The sequence below is a fragment of the Salmo salar genome, chromosome ssa12 (assembly GCF_905237065.1).
Source record: "Salmo salar chromosome ssa12, Ssal_v3.1, whole genome shotgun sequence".
NCBI lineage: Eukaryota > Metazoa > Chordata > Actinopteri > Salmoniformes > Salmonidae > Salmo > Salmo salar.
Window position 1 is genome coordinate 3,979,249 of NC_059453.1, and position 23,089 is coordinate 4,002,337.

Genomic DNA, 23,089 nt, shown 5'->3' on the forward strand with positions numbered 1-23,089 from the left:
TCTTATCGATGGCGGTTACGATGTCGTTTAGGACCTTGAGCGTGGCTGAGGTGCACCCATGACCAGCTCTGAAACCAGATTGCATAGCGGAGAGGGTGCGGTGGGATTCGAAATGGTCGGTAATCTGTTTGTTAACTTGGCTTTCGAAGACCTTAGAAAGGCAGGGTAGGATGGATATAGGTCTGTAGCAATTTGGGTCAAGAGTGTCACCTCCTTTGAAGAGGGGGATGACAGCAGCTGCTTTCCAATCTATGGGAATCTCAGACGACACGAAAGAGAGGTTGAACAGGCTAGTAATAGGGGTTGTAATAATTTCGGCAGATAATTTTAGAAAGAAAGGGTCCAGATTGTCAAGCCCAGCTGATTTGTAGGGGTCCAGATTTTGCAGCTCTTTCAGAACATCAGCTGAATGGATTTGGGAGAAGGAGAAATGGGGGAGGCTTGGGCGAGTAGCTGTGGGGGGTGCAGTGCTGTTGAATGCAGTAGGGGTAGTTAGGTGGAAAGCATGGCCAGCCGTAGAAAAATGCTTGTTGAAATTCTCAATTATAGTGGGCTTATCGGTGGTGACAGAGTTTCCTATCCTCAGTGCAGTGGGCAGTTGGGAGGAGGTGTTCTTATTCTCCATGGACTTTACAATGTCCCAGAACTTTTTAGAGTTGGAGTTGCACGAAGCGAATTTCTGTTTGAAAAAGCTAGCCTTGGCGTTTCTAACTGCCTGTGTGTATTGGTTTCTAACTTCCCTAAAAAGTTGCATATCGCGGGGGCAGTTCGATGCTAATGCAGAACGCCACAGGATATTTTTGTGTTGGTTAAGGGCAGTCAGGTCTGGGGAGAACCAAGGGCTATATCTGTTCCTGGTTCTAAATTTCTTGAAAGGGGCATGCTTATTTAAGATGGAGAGGAAGGCATTTAAAAAAAATAACCAGGCATCCTCTACTGACGGGATGAGGTCAATATCCTTCCAGGATACCAGGGCCAGGTCGATTAGAAAGGCTTGCTCGTTGAAATGTTTCAGGGAGCGTTTGACAGTGATGAGTGGAGGTCGTTTGACCGCTGACCCATTACGGGTGCAGGCAATGAGGCAGTGATCGCTGAGATCTTGGTTGAAAACAGCAGAGGTGTATTTAGAGGGCACGTTGGTTAGGATGATATCTATGAGGGTGCCAGTGTTTGCGGCTTTGGGGTTGTACCTGGTGGGTTCATTAATAATTTGTGTGAGATTGAGGGCATCAAGCTTGGATTGTAGGATGGCTGGGGTGTTAAGCATGTCCCAGTTTAGGTCACCTAGTAGCACGAGCTCTGAAGATAGATGGGGGGCAATCAGTTCACATATGGTGTCCAGAGCACAACTAGGGGCCGAGGGGGGTCTATAGCAGGCGGCAACGGTGAGAGACTTGTTTTTGGAGAGGTGGATTTTTAAAAGTAGAAGTTCAAATTGTTTGGGTACAGACCTGGATTGCAGGACAGAACTCTGCAGGCTATCTCTGCAGTAGATTGCAACACCGCCCCCTTTGGTCGTTCTATCTTGTCTGAAAACGTTGTAGTTAGGGATGAAGATTTCAGAGTTTTTGGTGGACTTCCTAAGCCAAGATTCAGACACAGCTAGGACATCCGGGTTGGCAGAGTGTGCTAAATCAGTGAATAAAACAAACTTAGGGAGGAGGCTTCTAATGTTAACATGCATGAAACCAAGGTTATTAAGGTTACAGAAGTCATCAAAAGAGAGCGCCTGGGGAGTAGGAGTGGAGCCAGGCACTGCAGGGCCTGGATTCACCTCTACATCCCCAGAGGAGCAGAGAAGAATAAGTATGAGGGTACGGCTAAAAGCTATAAGAATTGGTCGTCTGTGACGTCCAGAATAGAGAGAAAAAGGAGCAGGTTTCTGGGGGCGATAAAATAGCTTCAAGGTATAATGTACAGACAAAGGTATGGTGGTATGTGAGTACAGAGGAGGTAAACCTAGGCATTTAGTGATTATGAGAGAGATATTGTCTCTAGAAACATCATTGAAACCAGAAGATGTCATAGCATGTGTGGGTGGAGGAACTGAGAGGTTGGATAAGGTATAATGAGCAGGGCTAGAGGCTCTACAGTGAAATAAGCCAATAAACACTAACCAGAACAGCAATGGAGAAGGCATATTGACATTAAGGAGAGGCATGCTTAGCCGAGTGATCAAAGGGTCCAGTGAGATTCAGACAGCTAGCCGGGCCATAGGTAGCAAGCTGGTGGAAGATGGGAGGGAGGTCTGTTTTTAGCCACCTCGTGCGTTTCCGTCTGTGGGTTAGTGGGGTTCCGTGTGGAAGGGGGGACCAGTCCAAGTTGGCAAAATAGTTAGTTATAGTGGCCCAAGAAAAGTGTCCGATAGACCTATTCAGATCGCAGCCGAAAAGACAGCTAACGATTAGCGGGCCGCAGATGGGCGATCAGGTTACGTCGCGACGGAGGGGCCAGTTGGATAACTCCCCGGGCAGATAACGTCGGTGGTCCAGTCGTGAAGACCCGATGGGGCTCCGCATCGGCAGTAAAACGGGTCAGGATAGGTGAGTTGTAGCCCAGGAGACACTTCAGCTGGCTAGCTCAGGAATAGCCCAGGAGTGGCTGACGGAACTCTTCAGCTGGCTAAGCTGGCTAGCTCCGTAATAATGTGTGTTAATTCCGTGACCGACGTTGCCAATAGTCACTCAGGTAGCAGCTAGTTAGCTGCAAGATCCAGGTGTAAATGTCCAGAGCCTGCGGTAGAAATCGGGGAAAGGAGAGAGAATAGGTCCGGTATGCTCTGGTCTGAGTCGCGCTGTACAAAAACTGGCGATAGCTTTTCGAGCTAATGGATAGCTGAGGACAGCTAACCGTGGCTAGCTGAACTTCAACGTTAGCCAGTGAAAATGGCTAACCTCTTGCTAGCTTCTGTTGTGGAATTCAGATGAGGTAAATAATACTTTCTTTTTAAAATTGGTGAGTCGGGTTGCAGGAGAGTGCTTTGAGGTTGACTTTTTAGAATAAAAAAAATATATATATAAAAAGATAAGTGAAGAAAAAATATGTAAATATATATATACACGGGACACGACAAGAGGAGGGTAGAGGACGTCTGAACTGCTACGCCATCTTGGAAAAAAAAAAAATAAATGCTCGTCTAATGCTCGTCTTTCATAATTTTATCAGTTATACTTGGATGTGTTGTGTCAGCTTTTGTTATTGGCATGTCATGCCTTAGTTTGCTAATCTACTGCAGAGATAGCCTGCAGAGTTCTATTTTACTATCCAGGTCTGTACCAAAACAATTCGAGCTTCTACTTCTAAAAATTCACCTTTCCAGAGACAAGTCTCTCACTGTTGTCGCTTGCTATAGACCACCTTCTGCCCCCAGCTGTGCCCTGGACACCATATGTGAATTGATTGCCCCCCATCTATCTTCTGAGCTCTTGCTGCTAGGTGACCTAAACTGGGACATGCTTAAAACCTGTTAGGGACAGACGTTCCGCTAGCGGAACGCCTCACCAATATCCAATAGTATAGCGTGGCGCGAAATACAAACACCCAAAAAATGCTATAACTTCAATTTCTCAAACATATGACTATTTTACACCATTTTAAAGATAAGACTCTTGTTAATCTAACCACACTGTCCGATTTCAAAAAGGCTTCACAGCGAAAGCAAAACAATAGATTATGTCAGGAGAGTACCCTCCCAAAAATAATCACACAGCCATTTTCAAAGCAAGCATGTATGTCACAAAAACCAAAACCACAGCTAAATGCAGCACTAACCTTTGATGATCTTCATCAGATGACACTCCTAGGACATTATGTTATACAATACATGCATGTTTTGTTCAATCAAGTTCATATTTATATCAAAAACCAGCTTTTTACATTAGCATATGATGCTCAGAACTAGCATACCCACCGAAAACTTCCGGTGAATTTACTAAATTACTCACGATAAACATTGACAAAAAACATAACAATTATTTTAAGAATTATAGATACAGAACTCCTTTATGCAATCCCGGCGTCCGATTTTAAAATAGCTTTTCGGTGAAAGCACATTTTGCAATATTCTGAGTACATAGCCCGGCCATCACGGCTAGCTATTTTGACCCCCACCAAGTTTGGCACTCACCAAACTCAGATTTACTATTAGAAAAATTGGATTACCTTTGCTGTTCTTCGTCAGAATGCACTCCCAGGACTTCTACTTCAACAACAAATGTTGTTTTGGTTCGAAATAATCCATAGTTATATTGAAATAGCTCCGTTTTGTTCAGGAACTAGCTGAAGGGTGACGCGCCGGCGTGTTTCGTGACAAAAAAAAATCCAAATATTCCATTACCGTACTTTGAAGCATGTCAAACGCTATTTAAAATACATTTTTATGCGATTTTTCTCGTAAAATAGCGATAATATTCCAAACGGGAGACGTTGTATCCGTTCAAACAGTGAAAGAAAAAAATGGACTCGTCTGGTGCACGCTGGCGCCAGTGTCATTGTCCTCAGAAGGACCACTCACAAAAACCCCTTCTGTTTTTCGCCCAGAGACTGCAGAGCTATCATTCCACGTTCTGCCACCTTCCTAGAGCCAATGGAAGCCTTAGAAAATGTCACGTTACAGCAAAGATGCTGTATTTTTGATAGAGAGGCTACAGAAGGCCAAGAAATGGTCAGACAGGGCACTTCCTGTATAGAATCTTCTCAGGTTTTGGCCTGCCATATGAGTTCTGTTATACTCACAGACACCATTCAAACAGTTTTAGAAACTTTAGAGTGTTTTCTATCCAAATCTACTAATTATATGCATATTCTAGTTTCTGGGCAGGAGTAGTAACCAGATTAAATCAGGATCGTTTTTTATCCGGCCGTGAAAATACTGCCCCCTATCCCTAACAGGTTTTAACACCCCAGCAATCCTACAATCCAAGCTAGATGCCCTCAATCTCACACAAATTATCAAGGAACCTACCAGGTACAACCCCAAATCTTTAAACACGGGCACCCTCATAGACATCATCCTAACCAACTTGCCCTCTAAATACACCTCTGCTGTTTTCAACCAAGATCTCAGCGATCACTGCCTTATTGCCTGCATCCGTAATGGTTCTGCGACAAACGACTACCCCTCATCACTGTCAAACGCTCCCTAAAACACTTCTACGAGCAAGCCTTTCTAATCGACCTGGCCGGGGTATCTTGGAATGACATTGACCTCATCCCGTCAGTAGATGATGCCTGGTTATTCTATAAAAGTGCCTTCCTCACCATCTTAAATAAGCATGCCCCATTCAAAAAATGTAGAACCAGGAATAGATATAGCCCTTGGTTCACTCCAGACCTGTCTGCCCTTGACCAGCACAAAAACATCCTGTGGCGTTCTGCATTAGCATCGAATAGCCCCCATGATATGCAGGGAAGGGAAGTTAGGAACCAGGAACCAGTTAGGAATTCAGGGAAGTTAGGAACCAATATACACAGGCAGTTAGGAAAGCTAAGGCTAGCTTTTTCAAACAGAAATTTGCATCCTGTAGTACAAACTCAAAAAGGTTCTGGGACACTGTAAAGTCCATGGAGAATAAGAGCACCTCCTCCCAGCTGCCCACTGCTCTGAGGCTAGGAAACACTGTCACTACCGATAAATCCACAATAATTGAGAATTTCAAGAAGCATTTCTCTACGGCTGGCCATGCTTTCCTCCTGGCTACCCCAACCCCGGCCAACAGCTCCGCAGCTACTTGCCCAAGCCTCCCCAGCTTCTCCTTCACCCAAATCCAGATAGCTGATGTTCTGAAAGAGCTGCAAAATCTGGACCCCTACAAATCAGCCGGGCTAGAAAATCTGGGCCCTCTCTTTCTAAAATTATCTGCCAAAATTGTTGCAACCCCTATTACTAGCCTGTTCAACCTCTCTTTCATATCGTCTGAGATTCCCATAGATTGGAAAGCTGTATCTACTCTACCCTGCCTTTCTAAGGTCTTTGAAATCCAAGTTCACAAACAGATTACCGACCATTTCGAATCTGACCGTACCTTCTCCGCTATGCAATATGGTTTCAGAGCTGGTCATGGGTGCACCTCAGCCACGCTCAACGTTCTAAATGATATCATAACCGCCATCGATAAGAGACATTACTGTGCAGCCGTATTCATCGACCTGGCTAAGGCTTTCGACTCTGTCAGTCACAACATTCTTATTGGCAGACTCAACAGCCTTGGTTTCTCAAATGATTGCCTCGCTTGGTTCACCAACAACTTCTCTGATAGAGTTCAGTATGTCAAATCAGAGGGCCTGTTGTCCGAACCTCTGGCAGTCTCTGTGGGGGTGCCACAGGGTCCAATTCTCAGGACGACTCTCTTCTCTGTATACAGCAATTATGTCGCTCTCACTGCTGGTGATTCTTTGATCCACCTCTACGCAGACGACACCATTCTGTATACCTCTGGCTCTTCGTTGGACACTGTGTTAACTAACCTCCAGACCAGCTTCAATGCCATACAACTCTCCTTATGTGGCCTCCAACTGCTCTTAAATGCAAGTAAAACTAAATGCATGCTCTTCAACCGATCACTGCCCGCACCTGCCCGCCCGTCCAGCATCACTACTCTGGACGGTTCTGACTTAGAATATGTGGACAACTACAAATACCTAGGTGTCTGGTTAGACTGTAAACTCTCCTTCCAGACTCACATTAAACATCTCCAATCCAAATCTAGAATCGGCTTCCTATTTCGCAAACAAAGCATCCTTCACTCATGCTGCCAAACATACCCTCGTAAACCTGACCATCCTACCGATCCTCGACTTCGGCGATGTCATTTACAAAATAGCCTCCAACACTCTACTCAACAAATTGGATGCAGTCTATCACAGTGCCATCTGTTTTGCCACCACAGCCCCATATAGTACCCACCACTGCGACCTGTATGCTTTCGTTGGCTGGCCCTCGCTTCATACTCGTCGTCAAACCCACTGGCTCCAGGTCATCTACAAGTCTCTGCTAGGTAAAGCCCCGCCTTCTCTCAGCTCACTGGTCACCATAGCAGCTCATTAGTAACTGGAATAAGCAATTTCATAAATGTGTCAAGTGCTGCGTCTGGTTGCTCCTCATTACACACCACAGACCAACAAATATTCTTTACATGAACAACATATGAATCACTACAAAACTTCTCCAAGGGAAGTTGTGGTTCCTGTCTTCATTGGTCCAATGCCAAGGGAAGATGTGGTTCCTGTCTTCAGTGGTCCAATGCCAAGGAAGTTGTGGTTCATGTCTTCAGTCGTCCAATGCCAAGGGAAGATGTGGTTCCTGTCTTCAGTCGTCCAATGCCAAGGGAAGATGTGGTTCCTGTCTTCAGTGGTCCAATGCCAAGGAAGTTGTGGTTCCTGTCTTCAGTCGTCCAATGCCAAGGGAAGATGTGTTTGTTACTATTATTGGTTCCTGTGTTCAGTGTTAGCTCTCTGTGTACATCCAAGGGCCAGCCGTGCTACCCTGTTCTGAGCCAATTGTAATACTCCTAGGTCCCTCTTTGTGGCACCTGATCACACGACTGAACAGTAGTCCAGGTGGGACAAAACTAAGGCCTGTATGACCTGCCTTGCTGTTATGATGGCAGAGCAGCGCTTTATTATGGACAGACCTCTCCCCATCTTAGCTACTGTTGAATCAATATGTTTTGACCGTGACAGTTTACAATCCAGGTTTACTCCAAGCAGTTTAGTCACCTCAACTTGCTCAATTTCCACATTATTCATTACAAGATTTAGTTGAGGTTTAGGCTATTATCCTCAGTAATGTTCTGTCCAAGTTGTCAGACCCCTGTGGCTTGACATTGTTGATACACCCCAATATTTTTTTAACTATTCCACACTCACTTTTACAGAATTCAAAATTACAATGCTTTTCTTTCACAATTTGATTATATATACTTGGATGTGTAGTGTCAGCGTTTGTTGCTGGCATGTTATGCCTAAGTTTGATAATCTTGCCAATTAAAAAAGCATTAAAGTAGTTGGCAATATCAGTGGGTTTTGTGATGAATGAGCCATCTGATTCAATGAATGATGAAGCTGAATTTGCCTTTTTTTGGCCAAAACTTCATTTAAGGTGCTCCAAAGCTTTTTAATATCATTCTTTATATCATTTATCTTTGTTTCATAGTCACATGATTTCTACCTTTTCCAATCGGTTGTGCAGCCAGACCTATTTGCCATTCCTTTTGCCTCATCCTTCTCAACCATAAAAATGTTTCAATTCCTCATCAATCCACGGGGATTTAACAGTTTCTACAGTAATTTTCTTAATGGGTGCTCATTAGTAACTGGAATAAGCAATTTCATAAATGTGTCAAGTGCAGCATCTGGTTGCTCCTCATTAAACACCACAGACCAGCAAATATTATTTACATCATCAACATACGAATTACTACAAAACTTATTGTATGACCTCTTAAACACTATATTAGGCCAAGTCTTTGGAACTTTGGTGTTCCTAGATATGGCTATTATATTGTGATCACTATATCCAATGGATTTGGATACTGCTTTAAAGCACATTTCTGCAGAATTAGTAAAGATGTGATCAATACATGTTGATGATTTAATTCCTGTGCTGTTTGTAACAACGCTGGTCTGTTGTCTGATAACCTGAACCGGCTTGCAGTTACTAGTTACAGTTTGAAGCTTTTTCTTGAGTGGTCATCTTGATGAAAGACAGTCAATATTTAAATCACCCAGAAAATATACCTCTCTGTTGAAATCACATACATTATCAAGCATTTCAAAAATGTTATCCAGATACTGTGTTAGCACTTGGTGATCTATAGCAGCTTCCCATCAGAATGGGCTTTAGGTGAGGCAGATGAACCTGTTACTTCAACAGTATTTAACATGAGATCCTCTCTAAGCTTTACAGGAATGTGGTTCTGAATATAAAACAGCCACACCTCCACCTTTGGCAATTCTGTCTTTTCTGTAGATGTTATAACCATTCATTGCTACCACTGTATCATCAAATGTATTATGTAAGTGAGTTTCAGAGATAGTCAGAATTTGAATGTCAACTGTTACTAGCAAATAATTGTTGTTTTGTAAGCTACATATGTTAACGTGGGCTATTTTAGCACTTTTCTGGGATGCTTGATTGTTTTAATTGCTTTACTGGGATGCTTAGCGAAGTAGACATGCTCATGTTATTTATGTTAGTGCAGGGTGAACTTCCTACTAGGGCACACCGCCTCGAGTTTTTCTTTTCTTTTTACTATTTTCTATGTTGAACAAACAGTGAAGACATCAAAACTATAAAATAACTCATATGGAATCATGTAGTAAGCAAAGTGTTAGTGTTATTCTTTAAAGTAGACACCAAAAACCATTGATTGCAAAGTTTAACAAACAATACACCTACAGTACCAGTCAAAAGTTTGAACACACCTACTCATTCAAGGGTTTTTCTTTATTTTTTACTATTTTCTACATTGTAGAATAATAGTGAAGACATCAAAACTATGAAATAACACACATGGAATCATGTAATAACAAAAAAAGTGTTAAACAAATCAAAATATATTTTAGATTCTTCAAAGTAACCCTTTGCGTTGATGACAGTTTTGCATTCTCTCAACCATCTTCACCTGGAATGATTTTCCAACAATCTTGAAGGAATTCCCACATATGCTGAGCACTTGTTGGCTGCTTTTCCTTCACTCTGCCATCCAACTCATCACAAACCATCGCAATTAGTTTGAGGTCGAGTGATTGTGGAGGCCAGGTCATCTGATGCAGTACTCCATCACTCTCCTTCTTGGTCAAATAGCCCTTACACAGCCTGGAGGTGTGTTGGGTCATTGTCCTGTTGAAAAACAAATTATAGTCCCACTAAGTGTAAATCAGATGGGATGGTGTATCGCAGCAGAATGCTGAGGAAGCCATGCTGGTTGTGCCTTGAATTCTAAATAAATCCCAGACAGAGTCACCAGCAAAGCACCCCCACGCATCACACCTTCTCCTCCATGCTTCACGATGGGAACCACACATGCAGAGATCATCCGTTCACCTACTCTGCGTCTCACAAAGACACGGCGGTTGGAAACAAAAATCTCACATTTAGACTCATCAGACCAAAGGACAGATTTCCACTGGTCTAATGTCCATTGCTCGTGTTTCTTGGCCCAAGCAAGTTTCCTTATTGGTGTCCTTTAGTAGTGGTTTCTTTGCAGCAATTTGACCATGAAGGCCTGATTCATACGGTCTCCTCTGAACAGTTGATGTTGAGATGTGTCTGTTATTTGAACTCTGTGAAGCATTTATTTGAGCTGCAATTTCTGAGGCTGGTAACTCTAATGAACTTATCCTCTGCAGCAGAGGTAACTCTGGGTCTTCCTTTCCTGTGGCGGTCCTCATGAGAGACAATTTCATCATAGCGCTTGATGGTTTTTGCGACTGCACTTGAAGAAACTTGACATTTTCCGGATTGACTGGCCTTCATGTCTTAGAGTAAGGATGGACAGTCGTTTTTCTTTGCATATTTGAGCTGTTCTTGCCATAATATGGACTTGGTCTTTCACCAAATAGGGCTGTGTCCTGTATACCAACCCTACCTTGTCACAACACAACTGATTGTCTCAAAAGCATTAAGAGGGAAAGAAATTCAACAAATTAGCATTCAACTGTTCATTGAAATGCATTGAAAATGCATAATTGAAATGCTTTTAGGAATCTCAAATATAACATATTTTGATTTGTTGAACACTTTTTTTTGTTTGTTTACTACATGATTCCATATGTGTTATTTCATGGTTTTGATGTCTTCACTATTATTCTACAATGTAGAAAATAGTAAAAAATAAAGAAAAACCCTTAAAAGCACTGAGGCAGTGTGCCCTAGTAGGAAGTCCACTGTGTGCAGTTCACCCTGCACTAACATAAATAACATGAGCATGTCTACTGTCTACATGTCTACTCAAACAAGCAGTTTCTACAATGTAGAATTTTTTTTGAAAAACCCTTGAATGAGTAGGTGTGTCCAAAACTTTTGACTGGTACTGTATGTGTTTTTGTGAGAGACTTACCTTTCCACAGAGGGGTCGTATCAGTGTTTAGCCCAAACTGTTCGGACGCTACAGGCGTTTTTGTTAGAAGGCTGATGATTGGCTGATGTGGTGGATTGAGATGCAAAAAAATAGAAAAATCTCTTGAAGCTTTAAACAAACAGCTTTTTATTTTATTTGGTTTTATCTTATTAGATGTCGGGGGGGGGTGCAGACATCCAACTCTTAACTCTTAACCTTTCTCCTACCCCTCTCTGATTCACCTGGTCGGTGTATGTCATGGAAAGAGCAATGTTTTGCATATTCAGTGTACAGTGCATTCGGAAAGTATTCAGACCCCTTGACTTTTTTCCACATTTTGTTACGTTACAGGCTTATTCTAAAATGGATTAAAAAAATGTAAAAAATAAAGTATAAATTGGTTGATTTGCGACGATGACACAAACATTATATTAAGTAGGACAAACAAGCCTTACAATTTGAATCCAAAAGTAGTTTGAAATTGACTCATAAGCAACCTGTAAATGGAGGCTGTATTTGCTGTCAGCCTATGAGAACTCCCCTGGTGTTCCCCCATGGTGGATAAGAGCGTAGTGAATAGTGACACAGAGCTTAATGTGAGTTTCCTTGAGTAGCACTCCTGATCTTGCCCTGATAATGTGTAGTAATATTCAGAATACATTGTGGAAAACTACAATCGTCGCTCACCATTTTTGCTCAACGTAGATATACCACATCCTTAACTAACCGTTTCTTCTTCAGCGGGGAGAAGTTTCTGCAACCAAATGTATCCTCGTGTGGCAAATTTTAGCAAACACAGAAAGGGGCCTATATTCTAGAATCATCAACTTTACGACTAAAGTGAAAAAAAAATAAGACAGTATGACTGTTGTTGTTGTTCACTGATTGTCAAATAAGTTTGTAAAAGCATTTAAACATTCATTAAGAATGTCAATTTTTGTACAACGTCATGGGCATCGCTTTTATAGCTAAAAATAAACAGTGGATTTCTGTTGTTTTGGGCCTTTAACCATCTGTCTGACTTTGTTGTTCACACAGGAGAGAGACGGGACTATCGTGGATCCTCTGGGGAGCCTCAACTACATCATGATGCTGATGAGGCAGAGAAGAATCTCTCCACATCAGAACATCTCAAGCGGAAACCCACACGGAAGAAATCTCACCACTGCTCTGACTGTGGGAAGAGTTACTCAAGATTTGATTCACTAAAAGTACACCTGAGAATTCACACAGGTGATACAGCTCACTGCTCTGACTGTGGGAAGAGATTCACCTCTTCAGCAGACCTAAAAAGACATGAGAGAATCCATACAGGAGAGAAGCCTTATAGCTGTGATCAATGTGGGGAAGAGTTTTAATGCTCCAAGCAGCCTGAAAACACACCAGAGAACACACACTGGAAAGAAACTTATAGCTGCTCTGACTGTGGGAAGACCTTTTCAAAATTATATACATTACAATCTCACCAGAGAATTCACACTGGAGAGAAACCTCATAGCTGTTATCAATGTGGGAAGAGTTTTACTACATCTAGCCATCTGACTATTCACCAGAGAACACACACAGGAGAGAAATCTTATAGCTGCACTGACTGTGGGAAGACATTTTCAAAATTATATGCATTACAATCACACCAGAGAATTCACACTGGAGAGAAACCTCATGGCTGTGATCAATGTGGGAAGAGTTTTACTACATCTAGCATTCTGACTATTCACCAGAGAACACACAGGAGAGAAACCATATAGCTGTAATCAATGCGGAAAGTGTTTTGCTCATGCAGGCAACCTGGTAGCACACCTGAGAATACACACGGGAGAGAATCCTTATAGCTGTGATCAATGTGGGAACAATTTTGTTACATCTAGCCATCTGACTACACACCTGAGAACACACACAGGAGAGAAACCTCATAGCTGTCATAAATGTGGGAAGAGATACTCTGATAAAAGATCTGTGATTTAAACATCAGAAAATACATGAAGTATTTGTTTCATGAAATAATGTCACAATGTAGAATGTTTTAACGTCACAGAAGGAGTAGTTTAATATCACAATGTACAATGTTTTTAAAATTGTAGTAATGTAACCTTTATTTAACTAGGCAAGTCAGTTAAGAACAAAGTCTTATTTACAAAATGTAAATAAAAAGACGTTGAAAAGAAGACATCCAATATAATTTCAACGTATTTGCAGCCTATACTTGGTCTATGAACAATTTTATTGACAGTCACATCACTCCAGTATTTACACACAGTATTTCTTTACAACATTCAAGTGCTAATTGTCTTTATTCCACTATTGAAGAAGCATGACTCAAATCACCTCATATTTCAAACATTCAGCCTGACAAAAGATACATGTTTTATTATTCCATGCCTCACCATTAAGTTCATTATTGCCAATACATATTAACAAAGGGGTGTACATTTGGTTTTGATATTTTCATAATCTTTCAATGTAATGTAACATTTAGTAATCACAATTTATGAGACTAACTGAATTTTATTGGCACAATTATATCGTTATTAACAATGTTGTAAAACAAGCTTATATTTTGGGTTGGATATTACATCCTATTCTTACTATTTTAATCAATGTCATTTCCTTAGAATGCTCATTAGTCTTTCAGTTTGTTATTCTTCTGTTTTAATCCTCTTATGTTTGTTGTGTAGTAAATATTAAAGTTTTTTATTTTCATAGTGATTTTATTCATTTTTTCCCTGTAAAGCGCAGTGCATGGATCCATGTCTGAAATGTGTTACATTAGAGTTGCAAAGAAAAAGCCATATCTCAGACTGGCCAATAAAAATAAAAGATTAAGATGGGCAAAAAAACACAGGCACTGGACAGAGGAACTCTGCCTAGAAGGCCAGCATCCCGGAGTCGCCTCTTCACTGTTGACGTTGAGACTGGTGTTTTATTATTTACTATTTAATGAAACTGCCAGTTGAGGACTTGTGAGGCGTCTGTTTCTCAAACTAGACACTCTAATGTACTTGTCCTCTTGCTCAGTTGTGCACCGGGGCCTCCCACTCCTTTTTCTATTCTGGTTAGAGACAGTTTGCGCTGTTCTGTGAAGGGAGTAGTACACAGCGTTGTACGAGATCTTCAGTTTCTTGTCAATTTCTCGCATGGAATAGCCTTCATTTCTCAGAACAAGAATAGACTGACGAGTTTCAGAAGAAAGGTCTTTGTTTCTGGCCATTTTGAGCCACTAATCGAACCCACACTTGCTGATGCTCCAGATACTCAACAAGTCTAAAGAAGGCCAGATTTATTGCTTCTTTAATCAGAACAACAATTTTCAGCTGTGCTGACATAATTGCAGAAGAGTTTTCTAATGATCAATTAGCCTTTTTAAAATGATCAACTTGGATTAGCTAACACAACGTGCCATTGGAACACAGGAGTGATGGTTGCTGATAATGGGCCTCTGTACGCCTATGTAGATATTCCATAAAAAATCTGCCGTTTCCAGCCACAATAGTCATTTACAATATTAACAATGTCTACACTGTATTTCTGATCAATTTGATGTTATTTTAATGGACAAAAAAATTGCATTTCTTTCAAAAACAAGGACATTTCTAAGTGTCCCCAAACTTTTGAATGGTAGTATATATCTACATGATGTATTGTTACACCATGTAGGAGCAGTATAGAGCTAAATGCTTATTTTAAAGTTATGTCTATTTGACTGAATACATCAGAAAATGCTTAAATACAAATCAAATTGTATTGGTCACATACACATATCTAGCAGATGTTATTGCGGTTTTGAGAAATGCTTGTGTTCCTAGCTCCAAACAGTGCAGTAGTATTTAACAATTCCCAACAATCTAAAAGTAAAAGAATGGAATGAAGAAATATGTAAATGTCGAAGTGGCATTGACTAAAATACAGTAGAATAGAATACAGGTAAGCAACACTGAGACACACGAGAGCACCAGCTGTTCTGGATGACTGTGATAACGCTCTCGGTAGCCAATGTGAACAAACCCTTTAAACAGGTCAACATTCACAAGGCCAGTGGGCCAGACGGATTACCAGGACGTGTACTCCGAGCATGCGCTGACCAACTGGCAAATGTCTTCACTGACATTTTTAACCTGTCCTTTTTTGAGTCTGTAATAATAACATGTTTCAAGCAGACCACCATAGTCCCTGTGCCCAAGAACACTAAGGTAACCTGCCTAAATGACTACCGACCCGTAGCACTCACGGTCTGTAGCCATGAAATGCTTTGAAAGGCTGGTCATGGCTCACATCAACACCATTATCCCAGAAACCCTAGACCCACTCCAATTTGCATACCGCCCCAACAGATCCACAGGTGATGCAATCTCTATTGCACTCCACACTGCCCTTTCCCACCTGGACAAAAGGAACAACTATGTGAGAATGCTATTCATTGACTACAGCTCAGCGTTCAACACCATAGTACCCTCAAAGCTCATCACTAAGTTAAGGACCCTGGGACTAAACACCTCCCTCTGCAACTGGATCCTGGACTTCCTGATGGGCCGCCCCCAGGTGGTAAGGGTAGGTAACAACACATCTACCACAACACGGGGGTCCATCAGGGGTGCGTGCTCAGTCCCCTCCTGTACTCTCTGTTCACTCATGACTGCACGGCCAGGCACAACTCCAACACCATCATTAAGTTTGCTGATGACACAACAGAGGTAGGCCTGATCACTGACAATGATTAGACAGCCTATAGGGAGGAGGTCAGAGACCAGACCATGTGGTGCAAGGACAACAACCTCTCCTTCAATGTGATCAAGACAAAGGAGATGATTGCGGATTATATGAAAAAGAGGACCGAGCACGCCCCCATTCTCAACGACGGGGTTGTAGTGGAGCAGGTTGAGAGCTTCAAGTTCCTTGGCGTCCACATCACCAACAAGCTAACATGATCCAAGCTACCCAAGACAGTCGTGAAGAGGCCACGACAAAACCTATTCCCCCCCAGGAGACTGAAAAGATTTGGCATGGGTCCTCAGATCCTCAAAAGGTTCTACAGCTGCACCATCGAGAGCAACCTGACGGGTTGCATCACTGCCTGGTATGGCAACTGCTCCACCTCTGACCGCGAGGCACTACAGAGGGTAGTGCGTACGGCCCAGTACATCACTGGGGCCAAGCTTCCTGCCATCCAGGACCTCTATACTAGGCGGTGTCAGAGGAAGGCCCTAAAAATCATCAAAGACTCCAGCCACCTTAGTCATAGACTGTTCTCTTTGCTACCGCATAGCAAGTGGTACCGGAGCGCCAAGTCTAGGTCCAAGAGGCTTCTAAACAGCTTCTACCCCCAAGCCATAAGACTCCTGAACAGCTAATCAAATGGCTAACCAGACTATTTGCCCCCCCAACGCTGCTACTACTCTCTGTTATTATCTACGCACTGCAACTTTAACAAGCCTACCTGCATGTACATAATTATCTCAATTACCGTGACACCGCACATTGACTCTATACCGGTACCCCCTGTATATAGTCTCCACATTGACTCTGTACCGGTACCCCCTGTATATAGCCTCCACATTGACTCTACCGGTACCCCCTGTATATAGCCTCCACATTGACTCTGTACCGGTACCCCCTGTATATAGCCTCCACATTGACTCTACCGGTACCCCCTGTATATAGCCTCCACATTGACTCTGTACCGGTACCCCCTGTATATAGCCTCCACATTGACTCTGTACCGTAACACCCTGTATATAGCCTCCACATTGACTCTGTACCGGTACCCCCTGTATATAGCCTCCACATTGACTCTGTACCGGTACCCCCTGTATATAGCCTCCACATTGACTCTGTACCGGTACCCCCTGTATATAGCCTCCACATTGACTCTGTACTGGGACCCCATGTATATAATCTCCACATTGACTCTGTACCGGTACCCCCTGTATATAGCCTCCACATTGACTCTGTACTGGTACCCCCTGTATATAGCCTCCACATTGACTCTGTACTGGGACCCCATGTATATAATCTCCACATTGACTCTGTACCAGTACCCCCTGTATATAGCCTCCACATTGACTCTGTACTGGTACCCCCTGTATATAGCCCCGCTATTGTTATTTACTGCTGCTCTTTAATTATTTGTTTTTCTTATCTCTTACTTTTTTCTTACTTTTGATTTTTTGGGGGATTTTCTTAAAACTGCATCGTTGGTTAAGGGCTTGTAAGTAAGCATTTCACTGTAAGGTCTACACCTGTTGTATTTCGCACATGTGACAAATACAATTTGATATGATTTGATTGAGTAAAGCAGTAATGAGTAAAGCAGAATGTAAACATTATTAAAGTGACCAGTGTTTCCATGTCTATGTCTATAGGGCAGCAGCCTTGAAGGTGCAGGGTTGAGTAACTGGGTGGTAGTCAGCTAGTGATGGCTGTTTAACAGTCTGATGGCCTTGAGACAGGAGCTGTTTTTCAGTCTCTCGGCCCCAGCTTTGATGCACCTTTACTGACCATGACTTCTGGATGATAGTGGGGTGAACAGGCAGTGGCTCGGGTAGTTGATGTCCTTGATGATCTTTTTGGCCTTCCTGTGACATCGGGTGCTGTAGGTGTCCTGGAGGGCAAGTAGTTTGCCCCCGGTGATGCGTTGTGCAGACTGCACCACCCTCTGGAGAGCCCTGTGGCTGTGGGTGAGGCTGTTGCCGTACCAGGTGTGATACAGCCTGAAAGGAAGCTCTCAATTGTGCACCTGTAAAAGTTTGTGAGGGTCTTAGGGGCCAAGCCAAAATGTGTAGTAGATGTTGAGTTTGATTAACATTTTAACTCATTAAAAATCTGCACTAATCAATCAACACATGCTTCTATTTGTACGTCTCTATATAATTGTATTTTATAATGAAATAACTTTTCTCTCAACTGCGTTACCAACTCCAGTCAGCAGATGGCGATGAGCGTCTTTCAGGAGATGCTGCTGTGTGACGTATAATCTAGTGGACGGGACGCTTCAACAACAACAGTAGCTCGTCAGACACCTCGGTAGTTTGGTAGCCAACAAAGCCGAAACATTAAAGCTATTTCGACTGCTCCGGTGTTTTACAAGCTATGTTTTAAACCCACTTCTGTCGTATCTACTTGTTACACAATTTAATGTAATATTCATGCCAACGTTGTTAGTTACCGTAGTCATCTACCTGGCTGGTTAAATTAGCAGTAGCACTAGGCTAATCGTTAATGCTAACTAGTTAGCTAGATAACGTCCCCGAACATGAGCTCCCTAAACTACTCCCCTCCTGTTAAAGAAGAGGAGGTCTGCTGGACGGAGAAAGAAGCTCTGGGGCTGAACATTGTCGTGAAAGAGGAGAAGGAAGAGGAGGATGTTACAGTAAAACAAGAAGTAGAGGGTGAGGCTGTTACAGTGAAAGAGGAAGAGAAAGACGTTTCAGTGAAAGAAGAAGAGAAAGAGGAGGATGTTACTGTGAAAGAAGAGGAGGAGGATGTTACTGTGAAAGAAGCGGAAGGGAAAGAGGTGGATGCGGTTTTTGGAGTGAAAGAGGAGGAGGAGGAGATTACCGTTACATTGGGGGAGGAGGAAGAAGAACAAGAAGAGAAAACCGGAGATCTGATTAACACTAGTAAGTACTGTCTTAAAAAACAAGGGCACAAACTCTGCAGTTGTTGAACTAATGTGTGCTTTTTAAAGGGTATTCTACACTTGAATATGTTGTGCTGTAGGAATTGTTAAAGCTACAGAGTGGGGACTCAACCAACAAAATGTTAATGGATAAAATGCTCACCATTATATTTTTCACAATTTCACAATTCCTGACATTTAATCCTAGTAAAAATTCCCTGTTTTAGGTCAGTTAGGATCACCAATTTATTTTAAGAATGTGAAATGTCAGAATAATAGTAGAGAGAGAATGATTTATTTCAGCTTTTATTTGTTTCATCACATTCCCAGTGGGTCAGAAGTTTACATACACTCATTTAGTATTTGGTAGCATTGCCTTTAAATAGTTTAACTTGGGTCAAACGTTTCGGGTAGCCTTCCACAAGCTTCCCACAATAAGTTGGGTGAATTTTGGCCCGTTCCTCCTGACAGAGCAGGTGTAACTGAGTCAGGTTTGTAGGCCTCCTTGCTCGCACACCCTTTTTCAGTTCTGCCCACAAATGTTCTATAGGATTGAGGTCAGGGCTTTATGATGGCCACTCCAATATCTTGACTTTGTTGTCCTTAAGCCAAGCAAAGAGGCACTGAGTTTGAAGGTAGGCCTTGAAATACATCTACAGGTACACCTCCAATTGACTCAAATTATGTCAATTAGCCTATCAGAAGCTTCTAAAGCCATGACATCATTTTCTGGAATTTTCCAAGCTGTTTAAAGGAACAGTCAACTTAGTGTATGTAAACTTCTGACCCACTGGAATTGTGATACAGTGAATTAGAAGTGAAATAATCTGTCTGTAAACAATTGTTGGAAAAATTACTTGTGTCATGCCCAAAGTATATGTCCTAACCGACTTGCCAAAACTATAGTTTGTTAACAAGAAATTTGTGTATGTAAACTTCTGACTTCAACTGTAAGTTAAGTACATTATACAACTCTGTGCACCAGGACTACTTTGAACAATGTCCACAGGGCCTCCTGAGTGGTGCAGTGGTCTAAGGCACTGCATCGCAGTGCTAGAGGCGTCACTACAGATTCGGGTTCGATCTTGGGCTGTGTCGCAGCCGGCTGCGATCGGGAAACCCATGAGGCGGCACACAATTTGGCCCAGCGTTGCCCTGTTAGGGGAGGGTTTGGCCGGCTGGGGATATCCTTGTCCCATCGCGCTCTAGCGACTCCTTGTATTGGGGCCGGGCGCCGTGCATGCTGACTTCGGTCCCCAGCTGTACGGTGTTTCCTCCGAAACGTTGGTGCGGCTAGCTTCAAGGGTTAAGCGAGCAGTGTGTCAAGAAGGTCGAGAGCAGTGCGGCTCTCGTCCTTCGATTCCCCCGAGTCCGTACGGGAGATGCAGTGATGGAACAAGACTGTAACAACCAATTGGAAATCACGAAATTTGGCATAAAAAGGGCTATAAAAAAAACCGTTTTTACACAGAACATTTTACAAAAACACATTTACTTGAAAAACAGTGGAGATGCAAAGTTTTGTAACAGAATTATATATTTTACTGTTTGTGACGTCATTCTGTTACCAAACTTTGCATCTGCACTGTTCTTCAAGTAAATGTGTTTTTGTAGTTGAGTTGTATGGTTTATTTTTGTAGTTGAATTGTATGGTTTGTTTAACTTTGCAATCATTTGGTTTTTGTTTTACATACATTTTAAAGTGATAAATCTTAGTCTCAGCATCACTCTGTTATCGTGGAATTGCCCCATACCAATGAGTTAATGACCCATCTTTTACATGTCTTCACTCACAAACTTGAAGTTCTTGAAGAGACCGTGTTCAATGTTCTATGTACATGCACCTCAATAGGAAAATAGTGCGTTTACACAATGTAGAAACCTAATGACTTTGTCATTTCAATGACCGGAATATCAATATTTTATCATAAACACGTATTTACAGTGTTACATATTAATTTCTGGGGAACAATGTGTGCTTCAGAAGTAGCTGTATTATAATTCATATAGGCCCTATAAGCTATATCTCAATGGATTTAAAACTAATATTTGTTGCTGGTGCTCTTATATTTTATGTTGTCTTCACTTTTTTAAGTTGGGAGCACCAGTGTCAACAATGATACATTTTAATTTAGAGCTCTATTATTATAGAGCTTTGTTCAGCCTATAAACATGACATTACCTATTATTATAGAGCTCTGCTCAGCCTATAAACATGACATTATATTTTATTATAGAGCTCTGCTCAGCCTATAAACATGACATTATCTTTTATTATAGAGCTCTGCTCAGCCTATAAACATGACATTATCTTTTATTATAGAGCTCTGCTCAGCCTATAAACATGACATTATCTTTTATTATAGAGCTCTGCTCAGCCTATAAACATGACATTATCTATTATTATAGAGCTCTGCTCAGCCTATAAACATGACATTATCTATTATTATAGAGCTCTGCTCAGCCTATAAACATGACATTATCTATTGTTATAGAGCTCTGTTCAGCCTATAAACATGACATTATCTATTATTATAGAGCTCTGCTCAGCCTGTAAACATGACATTATCTATTATTATAGAGCTCTGCTCAGCCTATAAACATGACATTATCTATTATTATACAGCTCTGCTCAGCCTATAAACATGACATTATCTATTGTTATAGAGCTCTGTTCAGCCTATAAACATGACATTATCTATTATTATAGAGCTCTGCTCAGCCTGTAAACATGACATTATCTATTATTATAGAGCTCTGCTCAGCCTATAAACATGACATTATCTATTATTATACAGCTCTGCTCAGCCTATAAACATGACATTATCTATTGTTATAGAGCTCTGTTCAGCCTATAAACATGACATTATCTATTATTATAGAGCTCTGCTCAGCCTATAAACATGACATTCCATAAGTGCAAGATTCGATTTGAAGCTCTATATTATTTGCTTTTAAAATCTCACCAAGTTTATTTTTAACAGCAATGTTACTGAGGGAACTAGTCTTGATTAAACCAAATAGGAAGACAGTTTTATCATGTGGAGCTTTCATTCAGGTCTCTGTTTAACTAAATACTCGGTTTGTTTTGGCAGGAGAGAGACCAGACTCTCACTCTGACAGCGGGGAGACTCCTTCAGGGGAACCAGACCCAGAGACGCCCAAACCAGCAAGAAAACACCACTGTTCCCTCTGTGGAAAGAGTTTTACAAAGTTAGGCAACCTGAAAGCGCACGAGATAATACACACAGGAGAGAAACCTTACCACTGCTCCCAATGTGGAAAGAGTTTTACCTGGATAGGGAACTGGAAAACACATGAGAAAATACACACAGAAGGGAGGAAGACTTTCCACTGCTCCCAATGTGGAAAGAGTTTTACCAAGTCAGGGTCCCTGAAAATGCATGAGAGAATACACACAGGAGAGAAGCCTTACCACTGTTCCTATTGTGAAAAGAGTTTTAGGTGGTTAGTGACCCTGAAAACGCATGAGAATACCCACACAGGAGCAAAGCCCTACCAATGCTCCCTGTGTGGAAAGAGTTTTACCCAGTTAGGAGGCCTGAATAGACATGACAGGACACACTCAGGAGGAGATAAGACCTACCACTGCTCCCACTGTGGAAAGAGATTTAACCGGTTAAGACATCTGAATAAGCATGAAAGAATACATACACAGGAGGAGAAGACATACCACTGCTCTCATTGTGGAAAGACATTTTCCCAGTCAGAGGACCTGAAATCACATGAGAGAATAGAGAAGCTGTGTTCTGACTTATGTTTTTGACTGAGAATTTGTGTTTTTGTTTATGGGCCATTCCACGGTATCAGAGTGATGCTGAGACTCACCTTTTCACTTTAAAATGTATGCCAAGCAAAAACCATTGATTGCAAAGTTTAACAAACAATACACCTACAGTACCAGTCAAAAGTTTGGACACACCTACTCATTCAAGGTTTTTTTTTTTTTACTAGTTTCTACATTGTAGAATAATAGTGAAGACATCAAAACTATGAAATAACACACATGGAATCATGTAATAACAAAAAAAGTGTTAAACAAATCAAAATATATTTTAGATTCTTCAAAGTAACCCTTTGCGTTGATGACAGCTTTGCATTCTCTCAACCATCTTCACCTGGAATGATTTTCCAACAGTCTTGAAGGAGTTCCCACATATGCTGAGCACTTGTTGGCTGCTTTTCCTTCACTCTGCCGTCCAATTCATCCCAAACCGTCTCAATTGGGTTGAGGTCGGGTGATTGTGGAGGCCAGGTCATCTGATGCAGCGCTCCATCACTCTCCTCCTTCGTCAAATAGCCCTTACACAGCCTGAAGGTGTGTTTTGGGTCAATGTCCTGTTGAAAAACAAATTATAGTCCCACTAAATAAATCACTGACAGTGTCACCAGCAAA

At 41.8% G+C, this 23,089-nt stretch overlaps 1 protein-coding gene across 1 annotated transcript; it reads left to right on the plus strand.

Annotated features, from left to right (window-relative positions):
* The first annotated feature begins 18,042 nt into the window (after nt 1-18,042).
* LOC106592850 (zinc finger protein 239-like) lies at nt 18,043-22,628 on the plus strand. The gene is made up of 2 exons (XM_014184200.2): nt 18,043-18,673; nt 21,768-22,628. Exons 1-2 carry the CDS (start codon nt 18,307-18,309, stop codon nt 22,457-22,459), a joined length of 1,059 nt encoding a protein of 352 aa, XP_014039675.2. The 5' UTR covers nt 18,043-18,306; the 3' UTR covers nt 22,460-22,628.
* The last annotated feature ends 461 nt before the right edge of the window (nt 22,629-23,089 follow it).